The sequence below is a fragment of the Echiichthys vipera genome, assembly GCF_963691815.1.
Source record: "Echiichthys vipera genome assembly, chromosome: 13".
Lineage (NCBI taxonomy): Eukaryota > Metazoa > Chordata > Actinopteri > Perciformes > Trachinidae > Echiichthys > Echiichthys vipera.
Genome location: NC_139838.1, coordinates 21,233,496 through 21,254,695, shown reverse-complemented (window position 1 = coordinate 21,254,695; position 21,200 = coordinate 21,233,496). Strand labels below are relative to the sequence as shown.

General features: G+C 43.3%; 1 protein-coding gene across 5 annotated transcripts in view; it reads right to left on the bottom strand.

The window, feature by feature from the left end:
* LOC310955661 (RNA-binding motif, single-stranded-interacting protein 3) overlaps positions 1-21,200 on the bottom strand; it is a gene marked incomplete at both ends in the record, with an annotated part of 278,373 nt that overhangs the window by 44,609 nt on the left and 212,564 nt on the right. For all 5 annotated transcript variants that reach the window (XM_083925620.1, XM_083925623.1, XM_083925621.1 and 2 more), the window contains one exon: positions 4,603-4,709. In XM_083925620.1, coding sequence (XP_083781746.1) covers positions 4,603-4,709 — 107 coding nt within the window. The remainder of the gene's footprint in view (positions 1-4,602; positions 4,710-21,200) is intronic.

The window sequence follows — 21,200 nt, the reverse complement described above, 5'->3', positions numbered from 1 at the left end:
CACACACACACACATCTGTCAGGTTTTCACAGAGAGTGGAAAGCCGGATGTTTTTTTCACTTATTCCTCTAGAGTAGGTGCTTGAGAAGTGTGACTTTGAAAGTTTTCATGTGTAGGAGTGTGTGTTGGGAGAGAGAAAGAAAGAGAGAGAGAAAGACAGAGAGAGAAACAGAGAGAGAGAGAGAGAGAGAGAGAAAGAGAGAGAGAGAGAGAGAGAGAGAGAGAGAGAAGAGAATGAGCACCCATGGCGCTTGTGTTTGTGTGTGTGTTGCAGAAAAAAAAACTGCAGTGACTAATATGTTTGTCAGCATGAGACGGCGAGAGACAGCACTTTCTAGACTCCCACTTCGGGTAGTTTACAAGAAAATCTGTCATATATTTCTCAATCCTCACCATCAGCCCACCCTCCAGCACTCAACCCCTTGTAACTCCTGACTGATCATGCAATGTGTTCCCTCTCCCTTTCTTTCTCTTAGTCTCAGTGAGTCACTCTCCCTAACTCTCTCTCTCCATATGTTACTGTGGGATCTGAGAAGACTTCAAACGCAGAGAAAAGGAGACAAAGTAGGAGAGAGAGATGGCAAGAAGCATAGGGCACTTATAGAGAGGAGGAGGAGTGAGAGAAGGAGGCATAAGCAGAGTGAGATATACTGTAGAGATAGAGAGAGGGAGGAGGTAGAAAGACATGGGGTAAGAGAAGGAGAGATTCATAGATGGTGTGAGCTGTTGCTTCCCTTCATCTGTCTGCCACAGGGAGCGAGGTGAGGAATGGCCTCAGCTCTGATAAACGGACTAACATGTGATGGCTATCTCCCATCTCCCCTTGCCCTGCCTGTACAGCTGATCGATGACCACAAGAATGCACACACACAGCATGGAACGCTATGCTCATGAGGACCTTTCTGTTGACTCTATAGGTGTGAATGCACCCAGAATGCATTGAGCTAGGAATGCTATCGGACAAGCCGCACAATATCTGGAAGTGGTCTGGCTTGTATTGCGATCAGATCTCAGTCAGGTGTGAATCTGAGGTTTGGTCACTTAACTAACTGCTTCTTTTTGTGCTCTCACACACAAGCCAGGCAAAAAGCTACAGTTCTGCCTATACCTAATTGACATATTGAGATATGATCACACCGGGCAGACTCAAGATAATGATAACGCTTATTAATATAAGTTTCGAATGCAAAGGCCCACTGTATGATCAAGATATTAATATCTAGCTAACGTATCAGAATGCATGTTATATGAGGTCTAGTCCTTTAATGTTAACAGTCTCTTCTACATGCTAAGCAGTAAATCTAATCCTAAACTTAATCTTTAAACTGGTGATAGATAAGTTAGGCACATATTATCCTAATACAGGATAATATAATACTCCCCTACCCTCACCTTTTTTTTTCCTATCTTCTACCTCATTATATATTTGATGCATTTTTTGCATTTTTTGATGTATGTTGAGAGACTTGAGATCATAAGGCTTGCTGCATTTCAGGTGTACAAAGAAGAAGTCAAGATTTCAGTCACTAGACCTTCATCAGTACAAATCCCAGAGCTCATAATGATATCAAATAGAGCACACCTGTGCTTTTCAATCCAAGTACACGTGGGGAATGCTATTCACATAACACTGAGGATGAATCAATATAGAGAGTCTTCTTTTCTCCCTATTTGATTTATGGTATTGTGTCTTGAGTGTGGCGTTCTTCACAAAAGTGACGGAAAAGAACATGCAACAGGGCTGGGGCACTGTTGAAGTCGTTTGCACACAACTGGAACTAAATTAAAATGTATTCTAATCCTAAACCTAAACTGTGGTCCTCAGCCTGAACTAATTTTAACCCTAGCCTTGATTTAAATCCTAACCCTTCATTCAAATATTTATCTATATCTGGGAATTTAGGGGGCTAAAACGACCTCAGTTTGCAAAAAAAAACGACTATCACAGATAGCAAAACAACAGCACATATACACACACACACACACACACACACACACACACACACACACACACACACACACACACACACACACACACACACACACACACACACACACACACACACACACACACACACACACACACACACACACACACACACACACACACACACACACACACACACACACACACACACACACACACACACACACACACACACACAAACAAATAAATATCTACACGCTTGAGCGCATTTAGGGTCCAGCTACAGATTTATACACATTCATACACACTCCGCCTTGAACTTAGGCTGTTAAACCTCGGCCTCTCAGTCGTGCCGCTGTGTCACATTGCAGAGTAATGTGCAACATGGGGGAGCGAGGGAGTGGGCCAGTTAGTGGACAGTGCAGAGGAGGGATTTCTTTCTCACAGAGACAACAGGAAGAACTTTAAAATGAAATGAAACAGATGTTAGCTGTAGCCAGCAATGTACACACCCACCATGTCTGTGAAAATGCCCTTGTGTTTGCGTTCAGCTCAGCCTCTGACTGAACTCTCTAGAAACTCAAGGCTTCTCTATTATTTTCCTAAAGCCTGAAAAGTTGAAACAGCTTCAAATTTCACGTGAGCGTCTTTTGCGTCAATTTGCACCTCCTCGGGCCAATCCCCATCTAGTCACTTCTTTGTATTGACTTTGTATGCAATAGCACCTCCTCTTAAATTGAACACTTTGTGTTCTGTCTCAACACATAGAAAGTTTGCTTCTCTGTGCGTTAAAGGTTCGCTTGTATATTGCCCATAGGTGTGAGTGGTTGTCTGTCTCAGTTTGTCTCTATGTGCCCTGTGATAGACTGGCGTCCTGTCCAGGGTGTACCCCGCCTCACGCCCGATGTCAGCTGGGATCGGCTCCAGCCCCCCGTGACCCCGATAGGGACAAGGGGTTGAAGATGAATGGATGAAGAGGAAAACTTTTGCATTAAATGTACAGTATCTGTAAACTGTTCACATTAAACCAAAACCAGAACCTTTCCTTAAATGTTTAGTGTGTTACAGTACGTCCCATATATTGCTAATTTTCAGGTTCATACTTGTATTTTGGGTTTATACTAAATCCAAACATTAAAAAACAGAGCAAATCCACAACATGTTAATACAGGACTGGGTCTCGGATTTTACATTTCTGTACACTGTGTGCCAACAACCCACTGTTGCCTCGTTATTACGACTTATGTGCACATAGATGTGACATTTCCCTGATGGTGGATGTTATCGAGGCAGCATTTAGGTTTTACGTTTTTACGCAGCATTTACGTTTCCTCCAGAATGTGTTTGGAAAAGCTAATTAGTAGGGTATAAACATATTTTACAGGAGATAGTATCGCTTTGACATGGTGCACAGCTGTTCCAAAGGATCATGTGTTATTAATGTAGAGCAGGTCAGAGATGTGGAATAAATACAGTAAAAGGACTTTGACACCCACACACACACACGCACACACACGCACACACACGCGCACACACACACACACACACACACACACACACACACACACACACACACACACACACACACACACACACACACACACACACACACACACACACACACACACACACACACACACACACACACACACACACACACACACACACACACACACACACACACACACACCTCACTTTACCTCCAGTCAACTGAGCTGAACCTGTCAATGTGTGGGCCTTCGAAGGGATGTACAATGTGATTTAGGTTAAACACGCTTCACTGGCTTATAGGTGTTAGGGCTGCTGAACATGTGATGGACAGACACAGACACAAACACACACACGGCTAGTGAAATACTCCACCCACCTCTTACTAACCCACAAACATACTCTACCATCACACAGAGAGCATGTTTTTCCTGAAGGACAAACATTTCCTCTCTGCTGGTCTCCCCTACCTTGCAGCTTCAGCACAACTGTCAGCCTCACTGAGTGTGTTTGTGTGTGTGTGTGTGTGTGTGTGTGTGTTTTCACTCTATTCTATATAGTCCAGTCTGAGGCACTCCTCTACCTGTCTCCTCTGTGTGTCCTTCCCAGTATAGCTGGTTGGTAGCCTACAAAAAGACGCTACGCTTGCTTCCACATGTTGCTGATGAATATGTTACCACAGCAGTGTATCTAATTCCTGGTTTCTGATGTATGGCGGGAATATACGTGTTCAGTGAGGCGTTTGGCTTTAGATGCAATTTACTCGACAGCGCCTATACATCCGGGGGCAGTTTGATCAATATCTGGGGTATTTTTCTTGTCTTTTTTTGACAGCTCCATACCTTAGAGTAAATACAAATGACAGGCAGTAATGGTTAACATAAAGCCAGATGTTGGCAACTTATCACGGGGCCTTGTGAGCAGGGTGGGGCCTGTTATTAGAAATACTATTACCTCAGAGGTAAACGCGTTGTTTAGAACAGATCATGGAAAAATGGAAAGAGTTTAGTTGACTGTCTCAATGCTAGAGACCATCCGAAGACACGAGTGAGGATGTGGCTGAAAGCTCAGGATAGTAAATTGACTTTGTTATTTAAAAACATTGTTAAATTGTAAATGATGCTTTGTCCGAGATGAATATTTATATTGCTGTTGTGATGCACTTCTGCGTTGGTGTAACATCTTACCTCGCCTTCTCTGTGCCACGGCCTCCCGTTCTGAGGGTACTTGCTCTGGCTCTGGCGCTTCTTTTGCCCTCCGTCGGCAAATTTGCACAGCAAAGGCTCCGTGGGAGCTGTACAGAGAGAGAGAGAGAGAGAGAGAGAGAGAGAGAGAGAGAGAGAGAGAGAGAGGGAGGACAAAATCACATTAGGAGGACTTCATCCTGTGACCCATCAGAAGGACAGAATCCCTTTTGAACTGTGGCACATTCCTCTTCCTCTACCATCGCATCCCTCCCTCTTCCTTCTCCCTCCCTCCCTCCCTCCCTTCTCTCTGCCCTCCTATGGAGCTCCTAGAAAAATTCCCAGACCTCCGATGTTGGCAGGCCCTCGCTACCCCGGCCCAGGCTGGCAGCCCATGAAAGAGCATTGCAGGGTATTGTTGAAATAATAATCACAGTAATCGCTCTTGTAAATACCTCTGAGAGGGTGATGCAGGGCTGCTCTGTCAGCCAAAGCTTTTTTTCTAGAAGTCGTTCCTGTTTCTGACGCGTAATCCCTCCATGTTTTACTTTAACAGCCATATTCTCTTTTATTTGAAATGTTCTGCCTTTTTCCACTCTGCAACCATCAGTACAAGTGTCTCACTGGGGTGTGTTGTTTGAGCAGAGGCTGTCGGAGATATCAATGGTGCTGTTCTCGAAGTGAACACTTGGGGCACTCTAACCATTTCTGACGTGGTAAGAACAAAACTAACAGAGGCTTGACAGAAGTGCCCTCAATGCAGAGGTTGCAAGTGTCTACTATCATGACATGAAATAGAGGTTATTAATTTAATTTAAGGAAAGAAAAAATAGTCCTCTGTACTGCAACCTCATCTGAGCTGTCTCTATCAACAGCCTTTTGTGTGCATAATTGCTGATAAAAGGTTGATGAAAGTGTTGCGATGACCTACGCAGCTATAAAGATAACTTCTCAAAGGGCACTTTCTCACACTTGAGCTGCAGGTGAGCACCAACAGAGACAACAATGGATTCAGGTAGAGCATTCCCCTGATGAGATACTGAAGAGAGAGAGAATCTGGAGAAAGACAGGCTCATTGAAAGAGGAAAGTGAAAAAAGGCAGAGAGAGAGAAAGAGAGAGAGAGGAAAAAAGCCCTCAGTGAGCTTTTCTCGTGAGAAACGGGTGGCTCTCTTGGCTGGGGATCTGGGGGTCTTAAGAGTGTCCGTCCCCTTTTCAGTCTGCGTCAGCGAGATCGGAATCTCTCTGGAAACAGACTGTAGAGAGATGAGAGAGGGGAATGGAGACAGTTGGATAAACTCAAAGAAACACGGGGGTTGCAGAGAGGGAGAGAGGTAGAAAGAAGACACAAAAAAAAGAAAATGGGAGCAAAGTGAAAGAGATAACAGAAACAGGTGAGGGACCATGGGAGAAACAAGAGGAAAACAGAGACAGAGTGAGAATCTACACCAGGATCAAACACTCATTCCCTGTGAGGGATGTACAGCTCTGCAACAGTACAGTACACACTGACCCTGCGAGCTTGTCCAAACACTAAACCACCGCTGCCCTGCACCTGGTGGTTTAAAAAGGGACCTGACGGCTCTCCTGTCATCGCGTTCACATTACAGGCCTGGCAGCTCGTGACACGGCCGCTCTGTGACGGCACGGGCCAATGACGGGGCTGTCTGCAGGAGGTGAGCAACGAGACCTTTCATCACGCCGTGCCAGAGATGACACCCACCGAGAAAATTGTTGATGCTTTAATCTCTGCTCCCAGATGTTAGAGGCGCTAGGGCCTTGATAATAATGCGGCATCACAAGACAGGAGAGAAAGAAAAGCTGTCGGGATTGACAAGGTAGTGACAGCAATAAAACAACATGAAGTGAATTTGTGACAAGGGAGTTTTCCAGTTGAATGATGATTTAATGAGAATACATGATCATTTGTCTATTCATTTATATTTTCTGCAACATTTGAGAGAATAATGTTCAACACACACACACGCCGCCAAAGGTCTACAGCAGGGCCACACACATGCAAACAAACTTCTCCAGAAAAAAAACAACAACTTAATGTGTTTATGCTGCTTTAGGGTCTACTATGGGACCAAACTATTCAGAGTCAGCCCAGGAGAACGTTGCCGGGCAGAGAGACTGAGAGAGACGCTGCAGAAGAAAAACAACAAAAGCTCTTCCAAACCTCTCCTCTGGCACTCTGGGAGATAATTAGCTATCGGAGAGATTTGGAGAATCTGACACAGAGCACGCTGACGTTACCCCTGTGACTACATCCCTAGTTCCCACAGCGAGCTAGCCAATTTGTTTAAGACTCCAGCCCAAGATCAACAGCCTCATACCACCCCACCCACCCTGTGATCACACTTACCCCTCTCTGTTGCCCTGACAAACACACCCTCCTTCCGCCCTTAAAGTCTCTCTGCTATAACCCTGGAAAACACGCAGAAATACCCACACACACACACACAATGCAAAGTGCTGCCAGCCTAAAAACCTTTCTTAGACCTCTCACCACACACCGCCATCACTGGCACAGCCCAGAATAAACTAGGCCACTGGCTGCTCACACTAGCTTGCTGATGCTGCGTCTTTAGGTCACAGGCTCCAAGTACAACACATTTCACATTGGCTCCAGCCGGAGTATGTGTTGTAGGAGGCCGGTTTTAAAAAAAGTTCAGTTATGGAGCAATTTCCTACCCTTTAATGATCCTAAATCATGGGAAAAATACATAAAGTGCTTTTGGTCAGAGGTCAACAACTGCCATTAACAAGGTGCTCCATGGGAACTCCTAATTGTTTTTTATGTGGGTTGCTGTAGGAACTGGTAAACACGTTAACTAGGGGGGACCGCAGGAATGCACACATGCATGAGTGCCACCGAGACCCACAGACACTCGTACGTACAAAAGCAACAGGATCAGTGCTAGACAGTTTACTGAGAGTAAAATATCTGTGCTGCTAGCTTTATTTGATCACAGTCTAAGCTCAATCACTCTCCAGATTGAGCATTTGGCTCTGAAGAGATAGTCATGGCTTTCTGCTTGTCATAAGACACATTACCACCCAGTAAAATCAACGAATAAGTGCATGCAGATGTACTTCTGTATGAGACAGTGCAATTACAATAGCCATTTAAATTGAAGCTCGTTGCAAGTTTCACTCACGTACATAATCATTGCTGTTACTGTTGTTTCCTGTGGGCCGACATCTGTGGCAAATCAGCCTTTTGTGTGCAGAATAACAGCCAGCGCAGCGAGAACACCACATCTTACAATTCCATTTCTTTCTGAGATCTGTAAAGAGAGCTCGCATGCGCTCCGGATCGTCTCGCAAGGCCGGCTGAATAACATCTTGATCCATGAATGCAAATCAGCCCACGCATTATAAGACATCAATGTCAGCACGTCACACATTCATGCGCTCAGAATTGGACTGTACATCTGTTTGGCCTGAATGGGGAAAATCAATGCACGAATGCCCACGAGCTGCACAATGGCTGGGTAAAAGAGTTTTCCTCAGTGAAGCAGCCAGCTTTTCACCATCAAGTCAGCTACAAAAAAAGGCCTCTCACAAGGGTTTGGGGCTGGGCTGGCCTTGCTTGCCTTTTGGCGTGTATAAATTTGTAGAGAGACCGAAACAGAAGGAACTCAGCCACTTGTATATCGAAATATGTCATTCTAATAAAACCGTCAGTGAAAGGAAGCTTTCCACTTCTCAATGACAACTTTGGTTCAAGGTTCCTACAGGTTCTTGGCCTGAAGCTCCATGAGTGAAGCATCTCTGAAAAGTCATCTGGATGGCTCACTGTGTTTTACTGCAAGGACGTATTTGAACGGAGTAGGGAAAAGGGAGAAAGAGGACAGTATTTTATTGGAATTCTGCTGTACTCTGACACTGCTCGAGGGGATCTCTAATTGGATCAACAACTGTCCCATTCCCATCAGCCAGCTTGACCCGTTTGCCCAGACTGTGGAGAAAGAGATGGGGAAGAGAGAGAAAAAAAGAGTAGGAGAGCGAGAGAGAGAAAGAGAGAGAGAAATGGGAAGAAACAGACATATAAATGAGGAGGAAGGGAGAGCAAAAGAGAGCGTTCTGGGAATAAATAAACATGACTTAGTTATGATAGAAAAACATATCACAGGTGGACAGAGCAAATGAGAAGAGACATGGACCAAAACTACACAGGAGAAGCATATATGTGGCCATTTTCAGAGTAAAATGGGCAAGTTTAGAATGGCCGCCAACCAGGAAGGCAGGCGACAGCAGCTTCCCTGCAGGGAGAGCTTTGACGGATCCCAGTCGATAGCTCTCACAACTGCCACACTGGCCTCGCATCCTTCAGCGTGGAAATGAAGACAATCTGCCAGCCGTTTTGCTGACAGGGACGGCACACATGGCTCAATGACACGGCCCGATAAATGGAGCGGGGCGCTGAGAGTGGAGCGAGACAAAGAGGGAGAAAGATGGAAAGACAGATACGGTGTCATAGAGAGACAAAAAGACATGATGGGGCAGTGATGGAAAGAGACAGAGGAGAGAGCGATTCAGCTATGGTAGAAGCGACCAGTCCACCCTGTATATGATCCTTACTATATACTGTAGATGAGTGAGTAAGAGCGGTATAGAGAGAAGGATGTCAACAACTGCGTGCTTCTCACTCTGCATTGGCTACACATGCTCTATGGGTATTGATCAGCCATGGCTCAGACTTTCCCATAGAGGGCTCCTGCAGCACACCACTCAGTGCAGGCCTGAGATGGTATTATGGATTACGGGAAAGGATGTGAAGGGAAGAGCCCTGAATGTGGGCGGTAGAAGCCTGATCGATGAGCTATTGCGCACTTAACAAGAGTAATGTTATGTAGGGAGCCTCTGACATGCTAATCCATCTCTCACTCTCTCTCCGTCTGTCTCCCTTGATCGCATCTCTCTCTGTCGTGGTTATGGGCTGTCTGCCCATCTCTCTCCCACTATCTATCTATCTATCTATCTATCTATCTATCTATCTATCTATCTATCTATCTATCTATCTATCTATCTATCTATCTATCTATCTATCTATCTATCTATCTATCTATCTATCTATCTATCTATCTATCCATCTCTTCACGCACCACTGAGCAGACTTTGATCCCACACCAGATTCAGAAACTAAAGCTGATGGATGAGATGAGCTCGGTGTGTATCTGGCACACGGTCAGTCTCAAACGCAGCAGACGGCTCCAACTGACTGAGACCATCTTATGGGAACGAGAATAATTAGACACAAAAACAAGCACAAATCACTTTTCTTTTTTTGCAGGTCGGAGTCAAACCCTGCCGCTCTAACTACTACTAACTAACTACCACCGGCCGCCCCACATTCCTTTTCTAAGAGGTAGTCCAGGAATATGCGGACATCGATGTAGGACTGGGTATCGGTTACCAATACCTTTAAGGTATTAACCGAAAATGACCCATTGCCAAGTAGTGAAACGATATCAGCATTTGATCCTTTTTGTAGCCAGAACTAGATAGAAAATACCTTTTTCATGCTTTTGCTCACAGCGAAAAATCACAAGCATTTAGCAATTGAATGCAATATGTGACTGGTCCACTACTGTAGCAGCTAAAACGCATACAATCTGTGGTGTGGTGAGGTTGAGCAAAGTGTATTTGACGGAGTTGGTAAGTAAGTTAGCAGAGAGGCTTCCATTACATGTTGGGTATTGAATTAAGTAGATAAAAATAAGTATTTTTAAATGATACCCAGCCCTTTGTCAATGTGAGTTGATCTAACAGAAAAGGTGACGAAGATTCTGCATAAATACAGCTTTAATTTTTTTAGCAGATAAAAACAGGGTTGCACCTTGGAGTACCGACTCTGAATTAATCTGCTCTTACAGTAAAAGTGAGTGCAGCAAGTGCAGCGCCAAACAGGCGCTGGGTTTCCAGCTGCTCGCCAACTCATGTGAGACAAGCTCGGAGGTACCAGTTAAACGAGAAATTCATTTTAGCTTAATCAGCTAATTCCACTTGCCATTCCCGACGCTAAGGTTGCCATAGTGAGTAAACAAATTACTAAAAACAACAGGGTAGACAGCCTTGTGTAAGTGAGTAGAAGTTGGTGTGTGTGTGTGTTTGCCAGCTCTAATGAACGACTCACAATCCTCCATCCATACACTGAAAAAACATTTATACAGAAAGACAGTTCTCCCCGCATTCATTCCAAACGGCATAGTTGAGTGTCCCTGGTTCCTGTAGTCTGCTGCAATTTTAAAGTGGCCATGACAGATGTTTCTAATGCTTTACCCACACATGCTGCTCCACGCTGCCAAAATCTCAGTATCAGTGGCCGCTTTACACAGCTGGCCAAGGTGGCAATTACGAGAAGCCGCATTGTGGTCCTCTCAAAATTGTAAGAGTGCAGTATAGGATTGAAAACACTATTTGCAGAGTGGATTTTGAAATAAGATCCCAGCTAAGAAAACACCGCAATGTGCAACCGGCGACGTGACGTCAATACATCACAGATGGTTTGGCGAACCATGCTGAGGTCTCCATGATTGAACTGATGAAACATGTTACAATGAAACATTTAAAACAGCTTCAGCTGTTACAGTAACACTACGACCTGGCTGCCTGAAACTCTTCACATGCATAAGCCTGAACACATTTTCAAAGATAAGATGGGGATGTAGACAAATGGTGTTATGCTTTATAGTTGGATTGTCTTAATTCCCTGCTGATCTGATTGGATTGCAGACTGAAAAACTCTTATTCAAATATGAGGTTGTTCTCAGCCATGACATTAGTCTCTAATTCATGTTCACATTACAGTCACTCTCTCTGGATGAGCTCAATGATCTATGACAGAGATCACACTCGACGCATCAAATTTATGTTGCTGCCAACTACAGTACGGGCAGATGTCCAGAGACTCACTTTCTATATAACAGAATTAGACATTATAGATTGTAGTATAAAAAAATCTTAACACCCCGCTGAAATTGTGTCTGTCGTGCTTAATTAAACAGCTTACAAACAGCGTTTTTTTTCTGCTTTTTCTGCTCTTGTCCTGGTTTTTTCACCTTAAAGCAGATGCACTGTACAGTACTGTACTGTGTCATACTTTTTTCTGTGCACTTGTCTGCAGAATTCAATAAAAAATTAGAAAAAAAAGGAGACCTCCCTCAGACAGTAACAAGAAATAAAACAGTGTTTTATTGGAATTCATAACAAGTACAAGAAAGCCTTCATTTGCTCTCTCTGGCCTTGTGGCATAAAACTGGTCCTGGCCTGTGGAGCTCTCTTTTCGTGGTGAACAGTTTTGGCTGTAGCAGACGGACTTAAGAGCAGCTGTTGCTGTACTCTGCCTGTGGGGGTTGACTCCTGCTGCCACTGTCTGTGTCACTGCCTGTGTGGGCAGACAGTGAAACCAGCTCTGTCCCTGTTAGCAGAGTATTATAACACTGCCAACGCCTCCAGTGACCCGTGAAACCTCCCATCTATAGAGATGAATCATACAGATGGGGGCTTTGTAATTCAACAAAACTGCCCATCTACCAGACCTACAGCAAATCTTTCTTGCTATATATGACACTATATCAGATTAAATCGGTTTTGAGCTCTGCAAGTTCACCTTAGAAGATGCAATAAAGTCTATGTTTTCATTATTTATATCAAGCATTCAAACTCACCTCTAACTGACATATTTACAGAGCTTCTACATAACATTACAGCAAAAATGAATTCGGTTTTCTTATTCAAGAAGAGATTTTGCTGAGCATGCACAGTGTTCTCCATCATCGCACGGCTTGACATTCATAGAGTTACACAAAATCACACTCAGAGCTGATTACAAACAGTCCTCCGTTGTTGGCCAGCATTAAACTCAAAAGAAAAATCACATGTTGGGTATCTTTCTATATAGGTATAGCTGTACATTTCCTTTCATTGAATTTCCCGGGAGGTCCAGGATTTCAAACATAGGATATTCTTTGTTATGAGAAGGGTTATCTAACTCTTAAGCAAACATTGACTGCAAATTGGTAATGACATTTAAACAGAGGTGGAAACTACGCTTCAAGCCGCAAATACAAGAAAGCACATCCGTCAGAGTAGCTTGGTGAAGCATGTGTGTTTGTTAACTAGGTTTCCACCGTAGGGGCTTCCAGTAACAACGATATGGACAGGAAAGAAAATGAAATTACAGCACAATAAATGAATTATCAATAAAGAGCCCTCGATACTGTATCTGAGGGGGATCAATACGCCACAGCCGGGCTGCAATGTGGGCTGAGGGCAGGCCTATAGCCGAGAGACCAGCCAGATCAATAATGTCACTGAGGGTGATTGACGATCAATGCTGCCAGTGACGTTGATTTATGATCAATGAAAGCAGGGCACCTGACTAATAAGGGGAGAAGGGGTTGAGGGGGTGTGCGAGGGGGGGTTCCATAGCCTTCCCTTTACTGTAGCTGATTGGGGATCGATGAAGAGTGGCACCGTGGCTGATTAGGGATCAGGCGACTCTGTGGCAGAGGAAGGCAGCTATGTGTGAGAGGATTTGGTTGGCTGCGTGGTGACCAGCCTGTCTGAGCCGAGCAGAGCTGCAGAGACTGTAATTAAAGCTGTGCTGAAAGGAGCTTTCCACTGGTTGATAGAAGCGGCAGGTGCAGCTCTCTTTGCTCTTCCACTTTCAAAAGAGCAACCACGCACACACACAAACACACTCAGACATATACACACAACCAAAGACAGCACAGGAAATTCTGCACTATCTTTCGGCCTTTTGCCCTCATAAGAATCTCATCTTTAACTGTCATCGACATCCTCCGTCTCTTTACTTTGTTTTCTCACAGTCTTCGATTATTTTTAGAAGATATTATTGTTTTTTGCTTTCTTGCTACTCTAACCCAAATGATCTAAGTGACATTTTGGAACATAATGTGTTAAAAATGTTAATGTTAATACATTATGTTTTAACATAAACATAATATTTAATACAGAAAAATAATACGCATAACACACACGGATTTGAAGACAAGATTATATATCTTTTCCAAGACACAAGGGAAAAACAACAAATTAAATAAAAGACAGAATATAAAATTAGAAGGCTCCCTTGAGTATTTCAAATAATAACATTGACAGTACAGGTACATTGAGGAACTGTACGTATCCGGCTAAGTCTGATGAAACAACCTTTCAAAATACGATTTCCAGGTCCCAACGCTTGAAACAAAACAGATAACAACGGTCGAACACGTGAACAATTCCGATCACCTCTTTGATCAGTGAGACAACTTTTACATCGATAGGAAAGAGGTAAAATGACAATTATGTCGTTTTTTAAAGACTCATTATTATTATTATTAGGGCTTTGATTTATATAGCGCCTTTCTCAGTGCTCAAGGCGCTTTACAGTGAGTCCAGGTTCCACTCATTCGCACAGACCTACATGGTGGTGGTAAAGTAAGTAATAGTCACAGCTGCCCTGGGGCAGACTGGCGGAAGCGTGGCAGCTAATCAGCGCCTACGGCCCTTCCGACCACCTCCTCGAACATACAACATTCATACACATTCACATGAGGCAAGGTGGGTGAAGGACACAGCAACTACCATGCAACTACCATGACACAAGTAGAGCAGGGCCGGGATCGAACCACACATCCTTCGGACATTGGCCAACTCAGATCTGTTTAAACAGTGGGGAACACAGCACTGCGGAGTCGTAGAAATACGACGCCACGACTAAACAGCCAGATACTGTATATACTGTATGATGAGTAGAGCGTAGTAGATTTTTATTTAGTCCCTCTGTTCATTACAGAAAATTTTTTGCTACTTTGTACTGGTTTGTAGTAATTATTGTCTCCAAAGAAAACTGGCTTCACCTTTTTTTTTTCAGGAAACACTGATTCAGATTAGTATTAATTGCACTTTAAAGACACATACTTTACCCAACAGAGTAACTGTATTTATCATGGGGACAATGGTTTGATTAAAAATAAGTGTTGTGTGGCCTCATTATTGCTACTAGACTAACATATGCTGTACTGTCACTCGTGTTGCATTTTTAACCCTTTTAAACATTTTGTGTTATTCGGCCTTGAAATAAACAGAGAGTAGGAGCAGATTATTTTAAGAAACATATAATGATATAGTGGTGGCCTTCATCTTTTGTGAATGTTGAGAAAAAAACGTGTGTACAATATATACATAATCTCTATTTCTTCTGATACCCTCATAAACACTGATAACACGAGTAGACACGGGCGTCGTTATAAACTGGCTGGGTAATTTCAGATTAGCCAAATAGGTAGCTACATGAGCCCTGAAAGCCAAAGTTAAATCCAAAGTGAGATGGCTAACCAACTCATCTGCACTTGTGCCTGACAGACCCCTGTACTTCTGAGCTTCAAACAGTGCTTCAGACATTCCCAAGGCTCATAACTCATTCATTTCTTAGGTATTCTCTTTGTTCTCTGGCAGCGTTGACACTAATTTTCCTCTGTCTTTCTAAAAAAAAGAAATGCTGACAACAAAGTGGCAATTTTTTTCGTGCACTCTGAATACATCAACAGTTTTCAAAGGAAATGTAGACTGTTTTTCCGGCTTATCTCCTGAAATGTTTAAATTGTTTTAAAGTTTAAAGCTCAGGTCAGGGTAATTAAGTGAATTTTAAAATATACAACTCCAATATTTTACAATTTCCTTGCATATCATCATTATGTGTCTGCCATGTACACGTCTAATGCTTCTGGCATGTGTCATCACTATTAGAGTGCTGTCTCTGACTCAAATTTAGATTAAACTGCTGGTCAATAAATTGTTGAGGCAGGAATGTCCTAAAACAATAACTAAAGGTTTAAATGCCTTGGAACAAAACAATCAGTGACACAAAATCTGACCCCGTTTCCTTTTTGTGTCAGTGCATAACAGTCTCCCCCTCTCAGTCTTCCCCGTGTTTCAGGAAAAAAAGCAAAGCAAAACAAAAAGTATGAAGGCAGTTTTATAGCACATTCCTCTCTTGGGGGGAAAACACACACACTTAGCAAACTGTTCAGCATTATTTATACTAGCATCAGTAGCTGTTCCCCTTCTTCCCTTGAGAGAGCGATATGAGAGCGATAACCAGAGAGAAAGGTCGACCTGTGGAGAATAACTTTGAGTAAGTCCTTGCCTAAACATCTCAGAAGTGATGAAAAGACTTTGTTTTTCTCAGTCTGCTTTAATGGGCCCCAATCAATGTAGGAGAGCCGTTGTTTTTCTCCACATGTCCTGACCCTTGGGGGAATCACAGGGAGGTAATGTGGGAGGGGAGAGGTATTGACTCACAACATCAATATCACTAGGGCTCACAAGCAGCAGCGCCATGAAGGTAACTCCTCACTTGAAGTTGGGGCTTATCAATGCTGCATCAAGGATAGAAGTACAGTGTGAGTGCGTCTGAGTGTCAGTGTGGACCGTGAATAAGTAGATAAGATACAAAAATCAAACACTGTTGTTACACCAGCCAGGTCGACACAAGAAACATGTTGTACCGTTATTGCATGTATCTGCAAACCTTAGAAACGGTGATATGAAACGTCTTTGACCCCCTTTGACATCTGTATCAGACATACCAGGCTTTCAACTGACCCCAATGTAAAACCAGCAACGCTAATATTATACGTTCAGAGGAAGTGGGAGTCAGGTGATGTAGTTTAACAAGCCTCAGACAGGAGGAGGTCAGGGTGGACGGTTGGGTCAAACACACACCGGACTATCATCCTGGTGACGAGTCCTGTCTCGTGTGGACTGACCAAGTAGTTTTGATGCTTAAACCTAAACATTTTGCTTTGATGCCTAAACTTAGGTAACGTAAATTATTTTTGTTTGTTTGCATTTAAAACTGTGACCATAGGGCATCAAAAAATGTCAGTATGAGAGGAGTAGGGAACGAGAACGGGTTGCAGTAATTCAGAAATGTTAAGATGCACCGTATGAAATGTTGAGATTGACCGTATCTCTGTTTTTTTTCTGCATACAAAAGCAATGTTTTTCTAGCGACTAGGTTGGTTACACTGATGATAGTGCTTATAATTCTCCAGCACACACACACCCACACACACACACACACACACACACACACACACACACACACACACACACACACGCACACTTAAACAATGTCAGGAATGTGAGGCAGCCCAGCACAAGCAGCACGCCGGCACACCGGCTCTCATCTGTCACCAACGGCAACCAGCCCGCCAGCCGCCATGATGTGCAGCTTAATTGGGGGAGCTGATGAGGTCTGATGAGGCCGGTACTTATTGAATTCCCCGGCCTGTTATTTAGATAATGCTGGAGAGGAGCGGCCTCCGTCATCTTTCCCATTCTCATCCATTCACTGCCCCAGCAGGGGGCTGCTGGCTAATCCACTCTTGTTTGTAATGGCTGTGCGAACTGAGGGGATTTGGACACACTCTTCCCTCTCTAGCACACATCTAAAAATCCCCACTGTTGGTTTTACCCCATAATGGGCCTATTTGACGAGTTAACCAGATCCCAACACCCAGCTCAACCCCCTTTTGCTTGCCTTTCTTTCTTTTATTTTGGGGGGGTATTGTTGAATAATTAGCAATCTTTCTTTTCATTTTCTCAGCTTTTCCTAAAGCAATTGGCAAACTTCAAATATGTGGTTGTACAGCATTCACTGGTTTACAATGTATCTGTGCGATGAAAGAAAGACAACAGTGCACAGAAGCAGAAGTTGAAGAACAGATGGCTAAATGGCAGGACAACAAACTTTTAATTCTGTGCCTCAGACTCGTGAAGGAGATGGAGACCGTGGAGTCACAGAGGGGTGCCAAGAGCGCTGCTCAGTATGGGACAGCACATCAAAACGCATTAGAACCGACGACAACCCCTGTGATTAATGCTTCTGCTGCACAGAACTGAAAAGGATCTGAATTTCATACGTAAAGTATCTATGGAAAGACTCGGCATCTGGGTGGTCAGACATTCATCAGTAACAGCTGCAGTGTGGAACAGCTCCAACAACACAAATATACTGAGACGTCGACTGCCAGAAAAGCAACAAAAAAGTAAATATCTGACGACTGTCCTCATACAAAGAAGACTGTGACAACACTGACTCAAATTCCGAATGCACAGATGCATAATGTATGCTTAGTATGTGAGATCTTGCTTCCCCAGCTATCTGCGTGCCAGACTGTTCATTACAATGAAACACAAAAAAGGTGTCAAAATCTGTGAAACACAGTCTTTAAAAGAACCTTTTCTATTTGGAAGTGTTAATAGTGAGATTTTAACATATCAGGTAGCACCGACCACCACCCCGAAACTAAAAATAACACCCTTATCATGAACAAAATAAACCATACACACATGATTTCCACTGAGTTACTCGTCCATGAAATATCAAGTGACGTCTAGGTAAACAAAAGGTCATATTTATACGGGTCAGCTGGGGACTTATAGATCAGGGGCAGTAGCGACGAGGAGGGCCATTAAAGCAGCAACTTTTAAAAGCTTACATGGAGAAGGTACAACGTGGAGTTCACCAGGGGCACAGCGAATCAATATCAGCTCGACTTAGAAATCTGCTGTATAATCCTTGATCTCCAAGGCCAGTTGCTTTGCAGCCTGAAATTGGATACATCCCGACTGCATCCATCCCCCGCATTCACCCCCGTTGCGCCGAGAACGCTGCTCGCTCCACAAATGAGATATGCTGAAAAATTGATCTGGATGCATCCGTGGCAAGATTGAGTCTAAGGCAAGAATAGAGATATGACTACTAGCTCAAGGTAATTCATAAATCTGTGTGTCTGTGTGTAGAGTAAGGGGATCGGGATGGCTTGGTGAATGGGAAAAACCTAGTGGTAGTATTATCATAACTACATCAGTGCTATTTGGCCGACTGCCGCACAAAAAGGCCATTAAGTCAACACCTCTATAAATGCTTAGGGCTGCTGAAGGCCACATATTGAAAAAAACAAGTATATAGTTCTCTATAGCACACACTGCTGGTATGATTAACAAGGACATAAGGAAAATAAATCATCTTTGTTTATTTTGCCTGTAAGCAGCGAGGCCTTTTGCAGTATGGTGCCATGTGTTTGATGAATGACTTGAGAATGGAATATAATATAATAGGACTGTATTGTTAAGCCACATCTGGGAATTATACTTTAGCATGTTGTTACTATTAATTACAAATCCTTTATGTTTTACATGACTGCTGACTTTTACCTTCCAAAATCAACCTGCATTTTCTTGTCTTCATTTTTTGTAAGTCATTTTATTACCACATTACATTTAGGCATTTCATTTCTTTTAATTAATTTGTTTATTCAGCCTTCATTTATGCAGCGTGGTTGAATGAGAGCAGTTCACTCTCTTCCTGACTTATATTAAACCCTATAACTTTACCTGCAATGCTTTTTTTGTATAAGAGTCAGATTTCACATTCACCCGTGTGATTTTCTTTATATAGCTATTTAATGAGCATTGTTGGAAGCCTATTATTTTCATCAACAACAAATACTTAACTTAATACTTAAGCTACTAAAGAACTTTGAGCCACTCTCTTAAGATTAGTTGACATTACAGGGTGAAATGCTTTCCAAGAGCTGTTACACAATAACCAACATTGTAACAACAACATTAAACTGGAAATATTGGGTTTAAGTCACTGATGATCTGTGCTTGCCTTTTTTTTAAATCCAACATTACCTCCTACGGACATCCAAAGTCAACAAGACGACTGATTTAATCAGATTCAAGAATATGCAAAAAAAAAAGCAAATGGCAGTTGGATTCTCATTAGATGCCTCATAGGGACTGGGCTTTATTTGATTGTCCACCAACAACTTCTTTATTATTCAATACATACAGTATGTATGTGAGAGTCAGCTTGTACCACTTATATGGTATTCTAAAATGTTCCAGGACCTCTCAAATGTTTTGTTACTTGACCCTCCCTTCTGACTTCTGGCAGGTGAAACAAAACAAAAATATTCCACTTCAACAGGGAAGCTGCACTGTAGTGACAGCACTTACTACTGCAAGCAAGACATGAAAAGTGAGATTTTTAGGAAGGGTATATCTTTTGGTGCCTCCCTGCTGTAAGTGTGGGTTGCCTGTATTTTTTTTTTATTCCCATGGTGGTGTGTATTGTTAGAGTGGCAGTTGTTGGACTCTCTGAGGCCTTTTAGCTCTCTGTTTTCCCCCTATTACTTGCGCCCTGTGGGGGGACAGACGATTGTACAGAGATGCAGTGCAGCGCAGCAGGGGTGGTCCCCAGATACCATGGATTCATACTTTCCACCTGACGCACAGGATAGAGAGAACAGAGAGATGGCAATTACTAGACTTCTTGCTATATATACTGCAATCCTGGCCAGCTCTGCTCTGCTGTACTCCACTCTGAAGGCTGTCTCAGGGCCAAGCTGGAGGTAATGAAAGCAACACACTCCTAATGGACTATTGATGTGTGTGTGTGTGTGTGTGTGTGTGTGTGTGTGTGTTTGTGTGTGTGTGTGTGTGTGTGTGTGTGTGTTTGTGTGTGTGTGTGTGTGTGTTTGCGTGGATGCATGAGAGGAAGAAGTGAGAGCGGCTCAAAGAACAAAGGTAGGAAACAGAGACTATAAGAAAATCATTCTGTTGGTGTGCCGGTGTGCTTTTCCTTTTTGTGCATACTGTGTTTTTGCAATGTGCATCCATGTCTGTGAGCTACTGTAAATCATCTATATAAGCTGAGCAAAAGCAGCAAAAATAAACCACAAGCGTGATCCAATAACCACGGTGTGCTATACTGCCAGCCAACAAAACAGAGACAGACAGAGAGACAGTGTGTCTGAGACATGAGGTCACTCAAAACCAGGTGTGTTTCCATCGTCCTTCAGCCCTACACACCAGCGGGCAGCTCTCGTATAAATACGCTCGTGTACAAAGAAAAGACACAAATAGCTCCAGGTGACAAAAAAAACATTGGCAACTCAGGACGCCGTCACAGTAATTTTCATCAAATGGAACATGTCCCGCTCCTGCTGATCGTCCGTTGGCAGAGCATGCAGGTGTGTACACATTTTTTGTGCCTCTGTGTGTGTCCCCTACCCCGCTGGCAGACAGTCGGATGAATGAATGGGCGTCAACTCCTGGAGGTCCGGTGGTGCTACAGAAATAACTCTGCTGACCACAGTGACCTCTGCTTGTTCCCACACAGCCTGCGTCCTGTTCTAATGGAGGCCCCAGCTCTATTTTGGGAGCAGTAGCTAGATTTATCTCACTGACCTCTGTGTCCTGGGACAGTGACAATGATGTTGCAGGGTGTAACTGATGCCTGCTTTTTGTTTTTTTTACCCTGCTTCCCTGACGCAAGCACACACACACTTAGTCTTAGAGATCAATTCTGGTCAGTCAGATGATCTGGCTATACCTCATTATTCCTGTTCACTTTCAGATGTGTACCTTAAAACAGGCTATAAACCTACTAGAGTGGGAAAAAAATAGATAGTAGTAAGTGATCTTGTATTGTGATGCTGTAAGCTGATGAAAGGCGCAGGAGATGATGAGATGAGAGGAGTGAACCATCGAAAGCAAGCCTGTT